Below are 15187 nucleotides of genomic sequence, written 5' to 3' on the forward strand. Positions count from 1 at the left end.
GGCAGCGTACGTTGAAGCTACGCTATGACATTTCGGCGAGGTGGCCGATTCATAGATTACTCAAGGACACCGGAAGGTTGATACACATTTTATTTACGCACACGTTCATGAGGCAGACACATAGTACATACACTCGCTGAATTCAATAAACAATTCATTCCTATGTATACAACCTATAACAAGAACAATTCACTACAGACGCGTACGTACAGAGGTGTTTACATTTTTTTTCTTTATTGAGAAATGTTTACACATACCCCTCTATGAGGCGCCGGCCTTTATATAGTCACTGAATTACAGCGGACCATGGTGGACAAGCGATGCGTCATTTTTCTTGAACTCTTTACCATTTCATGGCTGCAACCCAATGCACGTAGACATTATTAAATTGTAGATATGGCTTAGCCAAGTGCACCAGTTAATCTATAGCCACATAATAATGAACGATATAATTACAGAGTTGATTAAGTTAATGCGAAAACGACCATATCGAGAACCGTTCATACCATTTCGATGCCATTTTGAAGTAGCGCCATCTTTCGATAGCGGTCACAGATAAAATTTCCTTCTCAGATTTTTTTTATTTTTTACAGTTACTGTGGGATGGTGCAACATTCATTTCAGATTCTGTCGCCTTCGTCGCGTCGACTTCGTTGAGTAGTTTGGCGCTGATATCTGCTCACACTCTGTTTAAGCATTGACCACAAGTATGACGATGAGCTATGGATTCGTTCAACTGCTAGCCATTCAATGACAATGCTTCTGATGCGGTAACGGCCGTCTCAGTTGGCATACGTGCGTTACAACGCGGTTCGTGCGAAGAAACAAGACAAGATGGCCTCACACCGGACGGTGGTATTTCGATGATGTTGATGATATATAGTGTTTTATGGCGCAAGGACCAGTGATGGCCAAAGAGCGCCAAGACCTGATAGCGAATGCGACCAATGGTGATGTTAAGTGGCTGCATAGGGGCCTAAGATTCCTCGTGCTACAGGCGGGTAAAACATACAAGTAATAAAATTATGAGAGTGACGTGACATGTGTGCAGTGAGCCTCAGTGATAAGTGGTCGTGATATCAAAACTACGAATAGATGGCGTCAGCACGAATGCCTCGTCAACAGCCCTTGGGTCCAAGGGCCGCGAGGCAGATTCTGTCTTGAATGTAGCCACCGCAGCAGCAACCTCTACTCAGGGGTTGTGCTACGGGTTACCTGGAAATATGACGTGAAAGTTATTTAAATCTTTTAAAAACGCGAAAAATGATTCATATTTAAATAGTGGTTTCCTAACGATGAACATCGAAGGATATAGTGGGAATTGCTGTCGGTAGGGTAATAGAAAGTGCTTTTTCCGGATAGTGTCTATTTCATTGCACTCGATCAGGATGGGGAGCACGGTAAGTGGTTCTTCACATCTTTCACACCTGGGTGGATCACCGCCAGATAGAAGAGATGTATGTGTGCTCTATGTGTGTCCTATTCTTATTCCTATCCTGGTAAGTGTTACTTGTGTGCGGCGTGAGCTTGATACCTGTGGTCAGTTTCCAAGACTCGGCTTGATAACGTGCAGATTATTATGTGTTTGTCTGTCCCACGAGCGCTGCCAATAAGCCCTGAGCTTTTGTTTTAGGAAGGGTTTAAGATCTAGTGCAGGGACAGCTATTAGTGTATTGGCGGGAGTGTCGTCGTGGGCGGATGCAGCTAGTTGCTCCGCCACCACGTTTCCGCCGACCTCGCGGTGCCCTGGCACCCAGCATACTACAACTTGTTGTTTGAGTGTGCAAACTGTACATAAAAGAGAGTAAAGCGAGACAAGAACAGGATTTTCGGGCTTCTTAAGAATTTTCAAGGCTTTTACAACGCTTAAGGAACCAGTGTAAATTACTGCGTGGTGTAAGCTTATTTCTTTAATGTGTTTAACGGCCACCAGTATCGCGTAAGCCTCTGCTGTGAAAATGCTTGTGTTGGGTTGAAGTGCCTCCGCATTCGAAAAGTATGGACCGACCGCTGCGTAGGACACACCAGCGTGAAACTTTGAAGCGTCGGTAGAAAATTCAGGAAAAGTGTATTTGTACTGCAGTTCGAGGAAGTACGTACGGATATGTGCAATAGGCGCGTGCTTCGTAACTTCCTTGAATGATACATCACAGTGTATCAGCTGCCATTGCCACGGCGGCAGTTGTACTGCGGGTGCCATTACATGGTGTTCAGAGAGTGGTACGCCAATTTCTTCGGCAAGACCTCGTACACGTACGCAATGAATAGGGCGCTCTCAATGCTGGACGGTTATGAAAGAGACGGGAATTAGATAAACCATTTGCAGCACTGTATGTGGGATGTTCACTGTTTGCATTGACATTTAGAAAATATACGAAAGAAATGTAGCATCTTTGATAATGAAGGGACCACTCATTTGATTCCACGTAAAGACTTTCTACGGGGCTCGTCCGAAAAGCACCCGTAGAAAGACGAATGCCCAGGTGGTGGACAGGATCCTGCATCTTCAATGCGTTCGGTGTGGCAGAGTGGTAGGCTATGGCCCCGTAGTCTAGGTGTGAGAGTTTGAGACTTTTGTACAGATTCAGGAGGCATTTTCTGTCACTGCCCCATGATGTACGTGACAAAACCTTCAGAATATTCATAGTTTTCATACACTTATCTTTTAGGTATTTTCTGGGTGGTACAAAGGACAGTTTTGTCTCTAGTATAACACCAAGGAACTTGTGCTTTGTTCTTACAGGCAGCGAATTGCCCTGCAGATATATATCTGGATCGAGGTGCAGGCCTCTCTTCCTAGAAAAAAGAACGCAGGTGCTCTTTTGTGGGTTAAGGGTGATACCATTTTCGTCGGCCCATTTCGACACCTTATTAAGAGCAAGCTGAACCTGACGCTCGCATATTAATAAACTGCACGATTTAAATCCGACCTGTACATCATCAACATAAGTTGAATAGAACATATTGTGTGGGATACAGAGACGTAAAGAATTCATTTTAATAATAACAATAATAATAATAATAATGTTTATTTCTCATCAATACATTTGATGAAGGATAGCTGCAGGTAAAAGCTGCTCTCCGAAAGAGGCAGCTTGACAAGGGCCCACAGCCACCTTTGAACACGACAGCAGTGGCAACAGTCAGCAGTACAAACTCATGCAACAAAACAAACGAAGCCCAAATTCCAAAAAAAGAAAAATAACAGCACTAATAACAATATAGCAATTGCAGAGGGTGATCAAAAACTGAACATGTGTATTTCGCGCAATTGGTTCTGTGTACAGTGTAGGAAATCTATGCCAGCTTTCACATATTTATTAAGTAACGCAGGAACTATGTAGGATAACTTATATTTGGAGTAGTTTGTTTTGGAAGTTTTTATTTTCCATGTTTCCTTATTTCGTGTGTCGAACAATGTAGTATTTGGCTGTAGTTTTGAGAGGTATAATAAAAACTGTACAACTGAGCACACCACCCTGTGGTACTCCGGTCTCCTGGACAAATGGACGTGACAACACGTTGCCGTCACGAACACGGAATGTTCGGTTGGACATGTACCTCTCTATTATGTTTAACATTTTTCCACGTATACCCATTTCTAAGATGTCCTTCAATATCTCAAACCGCCATGTTGTATCATACGCTTTTTCCATGTCAAGAAAGACAGAAAGGAAAAACTGCTTGTGTACAATCGCGTCGCGAATGTTTGCTTCAATGCGGATGAGATGGTCAGTTGTGGATCGGCCCTCTCGAAAACCGCACTGATATGGGTCAAGCATCTTTTTGATTCCAGAAGCTGTATTAGCCGACGGTTGACCATCTTTTCGGAAAGTTTACAGATGCAGCTGGTTGGGGCTACGGGCCTGTAATTCGCAACGGAAGATGGATCCTTTCCCTGTTTCAGGATAGGAACAACGATCGCACCTTTCCAAGAAGTAGGAATGTCACCGGAGAACCATACGGTGTTGCACAGGGAAATGAGGGTTTTTTCTGTTTCGGGAGGTAGGAGCTTCAACATTTCATATACCACAAGGTCGGAGCCTGGGGCAGATTTGTTGCAGCAGTTTAGAGCTGCATGCAATTCAGCTATTTGGAAAGGTTTATTGTAGGCCGCGTATATTCCACATTGCCGTTCTAGTTTCTTTGCCTCTATTCTTGCTTTGTAGCGCTGGAAACTTTCGTAGTAGTGTAACGAGCTGGACACATGCTCAAAGCGTGCTCCCAGGAAGTTCGCCTGGTCTTCCAGGGTGTCGCCCTCTGTGTTTACTAAAGGGAGTGAACACGTTTCTCGCCCTCTTACTTATTAAACCTGTTCCAGACATTTCCTTCGTCTGTATACGAGTTTATACTAGACAAAAACCTCTGCCAACTCTCTTTTCGAGCCTTTCGGCGTGTCCTCCTGCCTTCGGATTTTATATGTTTAAAATTCTCCAAATTCTCCGCTGTCGGAGAGTCCCTGAGCATCCTCCACGCTTCGTTTTACTTGTTGCGTGCTTTCTTGCATTCGTTGTTCCACCAGGGAACACGCCGTTTGAAACATGTGCTGCTCGTGTCGGGAATGCATTTCGAGGCAGCATAAATCATAAGAGCTGTAAAATACTTTATGGTTAGTGCGGACATCTCCGCCCATGTCACGTGAGTAAGGTTTCGGTACTCTTCCCAATTGGCTGAGTCGAGCTTCCATCGAGGGACTTGCGGCGGAAGCTGATTTTGTTTCGGCATACTTAGGATTATCGGGAAGTGGTCACTCCCATGCGGGTTTTAAAAACACTCCATTTAAAATACGGTAAAAGCGTCGGTGATGAAATACTAAGGTCTATGGCAGAGTATGATTTGTTCGCGAGGTTAAAGTATGTGGGCTCCTTCCTATTCAGTAGACATGCTCCAGAAGAATAAAGAAGTTGCTCAATAAGACGACCTCGCGCATCGCAGCGAGAATCGCCCCACAGGCTACTGTGTGCGTTGCAGTCTCCAAGAACCAAAAATGGTTCCGGGAGTACCCCTATTAATGATTCTAATTCGCGCTTCTGAAGGTGATAATGTGGTGGTATGTACAAAGAACAGATGGTAATGAACTTATCACAAATTAAGGCTCGGATGGCCACTGCCTCAAGGGCCGTTTGGAATTTGAGATTTTGGCATGCCACACTTTTGTCAGCTATTATGGCTACACCGCCAGAAGATGCGACAGCATCCTCGCGATCTTTTCGGGAAATTAAGCGTTGTCGGAGGAAGTTTGTCTGCCTAGATGTTAAGTGTGTTTCTTGGACACAGCACTTTTGGATTAAATTCGCTTAGAAGTTCTTGGATGTCGTCTAGGTTACGCAGTAATCATCTGACATTCCACTGCATGATTTTGTACATGTTGAAAAAAAGAATGTGCTCTGTGTCTCAAGAGTGGTAGATTAAGACTTACTTACAGGGCTCTTGCCAGGCCCTGTAATTGGTGTTCTGTCTTATTTGGAGTGGTCGGGAGAAGCTCGCCAGGCCTTCGGCGCTGCCTGCACCGTTTGACTTGGACTGGTGTCCATAGCCTCTTGCGAGGCATTCGACGCGTGTTCCAAAGACTGGTGTCTACTTCGCATAGACTTCATCTGGGGCGACGAAGTCTTGGACCCCACCGTGCCGGAGGTCGACGTGCCCACCTTGGCCTCTACGGTTCTAGAGCTTGTAGCGGCCACCGGTGTGGTCAGGTTTGGTGTGGTCAGATTCAGAGTGGGCAGGGCAGCCTTGGCTGCTCCCACCTTGGGAGTGGGTGGCGTTTGCCTCGGCACGCTACGCGTGGTCCGGGCAACCACGATGGGCCGTTGTGGTACTGCCCCCTGTCGCACCACTTCGGAAAAAAGATGTTTTGAAAGCGAAAGACGGTAAAAGACGTTGTCGCGCTTCACGGAACGTTACGTTCTCTTTGACGTTTAGCCTTATTATTTATTTATCTTTCTTCCAAGTTGGACAAGCTCTGGAGTATGCAGGGTGGTCTCCATCGCAGTTCGCGCAGTGTGTACCATCGTGAGCGCATTCTTCAACAGAGTGGCCAATTGTTCCGCATTTAGGGCATGTAAACTGCCCTGGGCAGCTCTGTGACGTATGACCAAACCGTTGGCACTTAAAGCAACGTCGCGGGTTTGGAATGTATGGTCTAACATCGAGTTTCACATAGCCGGTTTCTAGAGTCTCAGGTAGGGTAGTAGAATTAAAAAGTCACAGTTTCGCCGTAACGGTGAAGCAACGAATGCGATAGCAATAAATTGGAATGTAACGCGAAGAACGGAAAGCAGCTCGAAATTGCCAGCACGTCGCTCAAGCCCAATGGACGCACGAAAAGAACGCACACAGGGCGACTGCGAACTATCATGCGTTACAGCTCGACACTGGAAGCGCACTGCTCAAACATAAAGCAGGACGCACTAAACGAACGAACAGGTACACACAGGACGAGCGCGAACTAACTGTCCCAGTTGTTGCTTATTTCTGTTTGAACAGCGCGCTCCTTTCGCAAACGCGGCTGCTGCAGCGAGCGAAGCGACCTTCGTACGCTCTGTGACTTCAGCGCGGACATCGCGGAGAAAGCACAAGACACAACCCCCGCTCCTCCCCCCCCCCGCCAGCCGCCCCCTTCTTTCCTCGAGATAAGCGCACGAAGGCGCTTATATGCACATGGCGCCATCTATCTGGTAACTAAGAAAGCATGCTGATGTAAGTGGTGTATATAAATAGCTCGCCGTTAGCAGGCTGAAAGACGGTGCTGTTGGTGACCTAACCGTCTAACGCCGCGCGCTGGAAAGCGGGAGGTCGCCCGTTCGATTCCGCGCGTCGGAAATTTTTCTGAATTATTTTTCTTTGTGATTTTGACATATATATATATATATATATATATATATATATATATATATATATATATCGTATACGGTGCATGACGGCGGCGACGGCAAAAAACCGCCGAGACTGTCCATATAATTGCTAACGCAATAAATGTATTAAATGTTTCGTCGGAATTTCTTTGTTGTTTCGCCTGATTGTGATGCGCTGGACATTTACTGCATCTTGATCTTTCTATCCATCTAAGAGTTCTGCTTCAGTCAGTTCTACTAGGTCTTCGTCGTACACTACGCCCTTCACAGTGTTCATTGTGCGATGTGCTGTCACAGAGGTCGGAAAACTGCCAAAAGCCACAAGGTTTGCTAGTTTATTGTACTGTTCGTTGTCGCGGACTTCGAGAAGAAGATCTCCGCTTCCCAACTTCGTAACTTAATAGCCTGGGCTAATTGCATCAGTCAGCGACTTTGAGACAAGAAATGGTGACATAGTTCGGACTGTTTTGGTTTCATGATTACTGTGCACAACGTGGAACATGGGAAAAGCCTGCTTCTGTTTAGCAAAAAGTGATGTTGTATCTTCGGTGCGCCACCTTTCGAGGGAGCGATCAGGATGTGGGGGCAGAGCGCTTGCCATGCGAGACTTGTGAAGTTCGGCGGCGATGGTGGCCACCCACCACCGAGCCCAACAAGGGGACGCTACAAGGTTGAATAACACTTGGAGACGTCAGCCATGCATCGCCGCTATAACCAAATATGCCTATCCGAGGTTGGATAACTACACAAGGTTAACGCTAGCCGCCCGGAAAATTCGGAAGTAAACGGAAGAGAGAAGATGACAGGATAGATTTAAAATAAGAGCGAAAGATGTAGGAAGAGAGAGATAGGAAAAGGCTACTGCCGAATTCCCCTGAGTGGGTCAGCCCAGGGGTGCCGTCTACGTGAAGCCGGGGCCAAAGGGGTGTGTTGCCTCTGCCGGGGGGCCTTAAAGGTCCAATCACCCGGCTTCGGCTCAACCCCCAGGATCCCCTTTTCCCCAGACACGGCAAAGCCACGCACGGCAAGACGTGGGAGGGGTCGAAACCCCCCGTTAGCTAGGTAGGGTTCGTGTTGTCGCTACTCAGCAAACGCCTACTTGCGCAGACGCCCCTGCGGGGGGTGGTCTTTCGAGAGCGATGTCAGTGGCTCTTGGCGTCGCGGCGGCTCGATTACTTGAGTACAGAAACTAGCGCTACACCGCGCGAATTATGGAAAAGAACGCTACCCACACTACGTGTTCTGTAATATTTCAGTACGCTGTACCTACATGCTACTCTGCTACTGTTATGTCATGGTATGCGCCTGGCGTGTCAAATTGCAGTCATTGTGCGACAGCTGTGTAGTTATCGTTGTGGCGGTGGTTAGTCTTGCGTTGGATTTGGAATACTCTTTTCACAAAGGTTTGTGATAGTGTTAGTGATTACCTACTGTGCACAGCTGTCATTAGAAGCGCATTTTGTGTTTAGTTTCGCACGCGAAAGCAAAATCCTGAGAACGAGAGATACGTACTGCACGCGTGCATAAGTCCGTCCTAATTTTCAGTGACGGCGTGCGTAATCCCAAACGCATGTGATTGAGAATTTTGGCTTAAATGACGGAAGTCGTTGACCTATTTTTCAGAGGTGTGCAATTATGATGCAGGTTAACGTTAAAATGCGGCCACGGCGGCCACATTTCAATGGGGGCGAAAGGCAAAGAACACCCATGTGCTTATATTCGGGTGCACGGTAAAGAACCCCAGTTGATTAATCTGTAGTCCCACACTACGGCGTGCCTCATAATCATGTCGTGGCTCCGACACGTAAAACTCTAGCAATTATATATTATCGTACTCTCACGCATGCACTGTCCAGTGGTATCACGTTTGCTAAAATGTTGAAAAATTAACTTTCATGCTTCTTTATATTGCTTCTTGTATTGAAAAGTGCTATAAGTGTGTTGCAAAACTAAAAACGCGTGCTCTTGCCAAGTATGTTAACGCCGAAAAAAATTGAATTATTGGCGTACGGTCTGAGGTGTTGGCTAAAAGAAGACTGTTTTGTAAAGCGGGACTAACTGCATTTATGTCAAGCAGATCGTGCGCAAACGCATGCAAACAACACGAGACACAACAAAGTATGCGGCGCATCGCGCACACGCCGAGCTAATAAAGGGGTCATGAACCACTTTTCCAAGTAATGATCTAATGACCTCAGTATCGGAGTGTACTGCCTCCCGAATCGATTGCCGCAAAAATTTCTCGAATCCGTCAAGAATCAGCGGTGTTACGGGGGTTTGGCGCACGCTCCCAGCGCTTTCTCTCTTTTCTCGTGCCGACGAGCGCACTGGAAGCTAGACAGGGAGGAATGGCATGGGGGAAAGAAGTTACGTCAGTGCGCGTCATGAAACGCGATCGCTCTCCCGCTGTGATTCGCTTGCGCGAGTGCGGCTACCGTGTACTGAGGAGTGCGGCGCCGGCAAGTGGCGGCACCCCGCGGCAAGAAACGCATCTGATCGGAACGCCGCTCTCGATTTACGTCGGCTATCGGCCAATAAGCATGCTACGTCTCTTGCGACGTAAACTGACAGATCTGCGACGTAAACGGACAGACGCCCCGCCCCGCCCACCGACGAGAGTGAGAACCGGCCTCTGTTTGAAAAGAGGGTGCCTGGGGAAACGGCAACTTCGCGCTCCGCTTGTGGCCATTACGCGGCGCGCACGACTGTAATATTTGGCAGAGCAGTTCATAGCCGTGTCAGCTTTCCGCAGGATGTGTTTTTTCAACAAGCCCAAGGGGTGCTTCATGACCCCTTTAAAAAAAAAGTCGCAGTTTCGCCGCAAGGGCGAAGCAATGAATGCGATAGCAAGAAACTAATGCTATACGAAGTGAGGCTCGCCAATGAATACTCTCAGTTTGAACAGCGCTCCTGTTGCAAAGGCGGCCGAAGCAGCGAAGGAAACTAGCGTGCCTCAAGTGTCGAGCTGTGACACTTGATAGTTCACGCTCATCTTCTGTTTGTTCGCTTAGCGGCGTCCCTTGAGCTCGAGTGACTTTCGTACGCTCCGTAACATGAGCGCGGACATCACGGTGAAAGCGTGAAACATCCCTCTTCCCCTCACCACGAGAAAACCGCGCGAGCAGACAGCGGACGGGCAAGGTTCTCCCTGCGCAAATATAAGACGAAGCGAGCGAGCTCGTCGACGACTTTTAAATGCGCCCGTCGCGCTCCTAGCGCCACCTCGCTGGTAATGAAGAAACGCTTATAAGCGCCGGCCGTCTCTGAGTCCGTCCAGCGGTAAAGGGTGTGTATATAACGCTCGCCGTTAGCTCCGTGGAGGATCTGCGTTTCGTGGCGTAGTGGTTAGCGCCACTCGCTGCGGAGCAAGAGGTCCCTGGTTCGATTCAGCGCTTCCGAAGCGTTTTTTGAATTATTTTTTGGGGCTTATATATACATATATATATATATATATATATATATATATATATATATATATATATATATATATATACATACTTATACATATACGGTGCATGGCGACGGCGACGGCAAAATGCAGCCGAGACTGTCCATATAATTGCTATCGCAATAAAAAAACCGCCACACAGGTTACTCAACCCATAGAACAAAAACAATGAATGTCACTCGTGTATTGCTCGCATCAATCCTAGGTACAAGTAATTGCACGCGACTGGCCGAGGTCGGGTAGCACTGGATGGTCTGAGGCTGCCGAGTGAGCGCGAAAGGGCGGCCGCTCTCCGCAGCACGGAATCGCGACGTAACTCGGCGTGCGCGTGCGCGCGCGCAAGTCCTTGTGGTTGAGGATAAAAGTTTCTCTATTGGCGCTTTCCGCAAGAGGGCGCGACGAGTAAAGCGTCCACGAGAGAGGAGGTCGGTGCTCCGGAGGAGAAACGGCGCCCGCTGCTCCAGGCGCTGATCCGTGCTCCCAATTAGGGTTGCAGAAGTTGCGCCTTTTCCTTTCCTCAACCTCTCCTCCTCCTCCTCCTCCGTTGCTCCATTCTCGCTCCCTTTTTTGCAGAGTGCACTGGTTTCTTCGGTCATGCAAAAGTTAGTAGACGGGAAATGAATTTTGAGAGTTGTAATTCGTGCTGGATGCTAAAATGGAGTATCGAACAAGTATCTGGGGGAGCGGACCGACCGGACACCTTTGAATATTCTGCACTTATGTGTATTTTTGTTGACATGTCCTTTTTTATCTTTTATTTTTTCCCGACTTTTTCGTACGCAATGTATATCTTTCCCACATATAACCTTTACGTTTTTATTATTATATTTTTTACGTTTTATTCTTATTCTCTTCCGTTCTTTTTATATTTTAACCGTTTTGTTTAACTTATGAATTCATTTTTTAAATGAAATAGGCTGAACCGCACTAGATTTTTCAACCACAGGTGCATCAGAACGCCGCACTAACAAGGCGGGATGTCTACACCCACGCCGCCACTTTGACACGGACACGAGGGCTAAACTGTAGTTCTCAAACCGCCTCGTGCGTATGGACAATATAAGCCCCCCCCCCCCCCTCCCACACAAACACACGCAACGGGTAAGCGACAAAAGAACACCGACCCTTTTTTTTACCCATCTGGAAGTAACCGCAAAAGGCGCGGGATCGGAGCTTGCTCTGCCACGGATGCACCCCTCGCAGCAAGTTATTGCTGCCGCCCAAGCAAAGGAACATTGCCCCCCCACGACCTTCAAAGGCGCCCCGCGGAAGCTGCGCTATGCGCTTTGTTTCTTTTCTGCCATTTCTATTAGGGGCGAAGCTCCTTAAGGCGGCACCCGTTCGTCCCTCGTCGTGCTCGTAGTAGTGAGTAACAAGTCTTACCCTTTGACCTCCAAGGTGGTGCCGGTGGGAGATTTCTCCTGTGCGTTGTTGAACAATAAAAAATTCGCAGCGTGCGCGTTAACTAAAAGCCGAATTCTTCTGTCTCTGTAGAAGTGTAAGTGTTAGCTAAAAGCCGACTTCTTCTGTCTCTCATTCCTATTAGCAGCCATTGTTTACCTCCAAGGTAGTGCCTGGTGAGATTTCTCCTGTGCGTGATTAAACAATAAAAATTTTGTTCAAAACGCCGTTGATTGATGAAATAAACCAACGAAAGACGCCAGATGTTTTGTAAAAACAAAACGAAAGAACGCCAGATGTTTCTAAAGCAAAACGAAAAAGACGCCAGCTGCTTAACGAAAGACGCAAGGTGTTTTCTAAAGCAATGGTTTTCTAAACAATGAAAATTCACAGCGTACATGTAAAATTAAAGTGAGCTGCAAGTCGTCATAACTCATCGAACCTTTAGTATAAACGCGCCCGATCTCACGTCGGTGATGATGTACTGGGCAGAATTCACGGAAGATTCACGGTTTACCGAAGAACCTCCGCAGCTTCGCCCACTCATCATCATTCACTCCGTGGGTATGCTGTGATTTTTTTTATTTAATTTATCTTCGTTTTCCCGCCCGTATCTACGGCACCTGCTCCACTCCGCCGAAACGGCGCTTCTTTCCCCATTTTCTTCTTTGCTTGCTCTAGCGAATGAGCCTAGAGGAACTGTTCGACACACTATACGTCTCCACTGTCAACTTGGCTTCTTTATTATTTTCTACCATTCCTTCCTTCAACTAAGACTGACCACGACGATTTGGGATGTTCGCATAGCACCGTATTGGCTCATAAGCCCTGACGAAGACCGGTCCACCGGTCGAAACCGCTGGCAAATAAAATTAAGGTAACCGCTTAGTTGTGTCTCTTCTGTTCCTGTATATATATATATATATATATATATATATATATATATATATATATATATATATAGAGAGAGAGAGAGAGAGAGAGAGACAGAGAGAGAGAGAGTTCAGAAAAATTGAGCACGCGCGAAAAAATCGCTCCGTAAAGGGCTGACGGTTCGGCCGCGGGACCGGCCTTCGTCGGAATGATCAAGAAGCAGGTCTTATTCCCATAAATTCTGACGAAGGCCGTTGCCGAGGCCGAAACGTCAGTCTTTTACAGAACAATTTTTTATTGCGATAGCAATGATATGGACAGTCTCGACGGGTTTCTGCCGTCACCGTTGCCGTCGCCATCGCCGTCATGTCCTTCTGGTATGAAGTCCAAATTATTAGGATCCCCCCGCACATTGTATGTTCTACCGTGGGTAAAAGCGCACGAGCGGGGGCGACGAACGTGGCCGAAGCAGAGTTCAAAGGAGCTGGCCCATTTCCGTCACTCGGTGGGTGCATGTGATAACATCACCCCGCTCGGGAGGCCTGCCGTTGGAGCAGACAGGAAACGCCCCGCCCGTCTGTTACGAGCCTTAAAGGACGCGAAGACGCGAGGGCGAAGTTGCTCGTCGCGCGACAGCGCGACGAGCAACTTTGTACTTTGAGTATAAGGGCGCGGTGGCGATCGCTGGCGCGCGCGCTACCTCGAAAGCCATCACAGCGGGGCGGGCGGCTCGTATACCCTTCTACGTGCTGCGCTCTCAGTGCGAAGTAACTATGCGGAGAGCATCGCTCCCTGGAGCGGCCATATTTTCTGACACCAGCGTTTTGTGGTTACGCGAGATCAGATACAATAGAGTTAGCTGCCAGCCTTACTTCGTGTAACACTACGATTTGTCGCTATCGCATTGATTGCTTCGCCCTTGCGGTGAAACTGTGACTTTTTTTTCCTACGTGCTTGATTTTTTGGACTTTTACGTCCTGGTCCTATGTGACCACTCATTGATTTCTCTCTCTCTTCTCTCTCTCTCTCTCTCTCTCTCTCTCTCTATATATATATATATATATATATATATATATATATATATATTGTGGCGCGAATAGATATATTGTGGACTCGCGATGACGACGAGAAACAGTCCTTGTATTCCTTCTGAAGGCCTCGGAGCTGTTGCTCTTGGCGAGCGGGAAGGCTTGGGTTTAGGTCGAAGGATGGCTCATGCATTGCGGTTATCGTCGCAGCTTCGTCAGAATCTGAAAAAGCAAACCGATCGCTGACGGCCAAGATTTCTTCGATGTATGCAATCGTCGTGCCCCTGCTCAGGTGTCTGTATTCTTGGCTGAAGTTCGTTAATATCACGCTTCCTTTTCCTTCATGCAACCGAGCAATGCCTCTTGCGGTGCAAATAACGCAGTCTAGCAGCAAACGCTGATCGCTCTCGATGACATTCACGATGCATTCAGCCGTTTCGGTGCCGATCGTAATTATGACGCTGGATCTAGGAGGAATGGTGACTTGATCCTCGAGCACGTTCAGGGCGTGTTGACATAGGTTTGTATCCGGCGGTGTCGTTTTCTCCGACGATAGACTTATCGACTTGGTTCTTAGGCCGATGACGGCGCCGTGATGGTTTAAGAAGTCCATGCCAAGTATGGCATCCCTCGAGCAACGTTGCAAGATTATGAAGCTCGCAGCATAAGTGCGATTATTTATGGTGACTCTTGCTGTGCAGACTCCAGACGGCGTTATTAGATGCCCTCTAACGGTCCGGAGCACCTCCACCAGATGTCAAGTGATCATGACGTCGACGAAGGCAGCAGTCAGCACGTCAGAGATGAAACTCTATATTTGGTCGAACTTGTGGCCGGGAAACTGAAAGTGAAACTACAGCAATACACTGATAGCGGCGAACAGAGCGTCGACCGTCGATCAACTGACAAGCGGTGAAGCGCGTCGGCATTTATACATGTGCCGTGGAATAAATATTCCAGCGTTATCGCTGGTTGTCGCGCAAGTTCTGGAATAAGCTCGAGTGTGCGAGTCTTGCGCGCAATCTTAACGAAACGATCGACAATAATCGCGAAGCTTCTCCAACAATGAGGCGCGGTTCGCGCTGAGCGTTGCTGACACTCTTTGTGGGCGAAAATCGAATGCAGCGAAAGTGACATTAGGAACGCACGTGACAATATACATATATATATATATATATATATATATATATATATATATATATATATATATATATATATATGTATAGATATATATGGTTTGCTTATGAAGGCGCGTAACAATATTGTCTGTTAATTCTCATTATTATCGCAACATTATTTGTTCTGCTATATTTCAGTGCAACCGAATATGCCCAGATCATCTGACTTTCTTCCGAGTGGCTTAGAATTAACGTTTGAAGAATAAGGCTGTGAGATATGCTGAAGAGATAGGCTACATACCTTGACGGAGGGGATATTCTGGCACACTTCTTGAATTTTCTCAGCGCTTTCCATCTCGCAGTAGACGACACTGGGTTTCGTAATCTTCAGGACTCGCGTCATTTCTCCTGCGTCGAGCACAACAGAAACAGTTAGGAATGACACGTGAGTAGAGTCATTGTCTT

The 15187-nt window shown here is 47.2% G+C and overlaps 1 protein-coding gene across 1 annotated transcript in view; it reads right to left on the minus strand.

Moving 5' to 3' along the window:
- Positions 1-15187, minus strand: part of LOC119372442 (luciferin 4-monooxygenase) — a 151048-nt gene that overhangs the window by 92053 nt on the left and 43808 nt on the right. Inside the window, exon 4 of the mRNA XM_037642923.2 lies at positions 15024-15130. Coding sequence (XP_037498851.1) covers positions 15024-15130 — 107 coding nt within the window. The remainder of the gene's footprint in view (positions 1-15023; positions 15131-15187) is intronic.

Source organism: Rhipicephalus sanguineus, chromosome 10 (assembly GCF_013339695.2).
Source record: "Rhipicephalus sanguineus isolate Rsan-2018 chromosome 10, BIME_Rsan_1.4, whole genome shotgun sequence".
Lineage (NCBI taxonomy): Eukaryota > Metazoa > Arthropoda > Arachnida > Ixodida > Ixodidae > Rhipicephalus > Rhipicephalus sanguineus.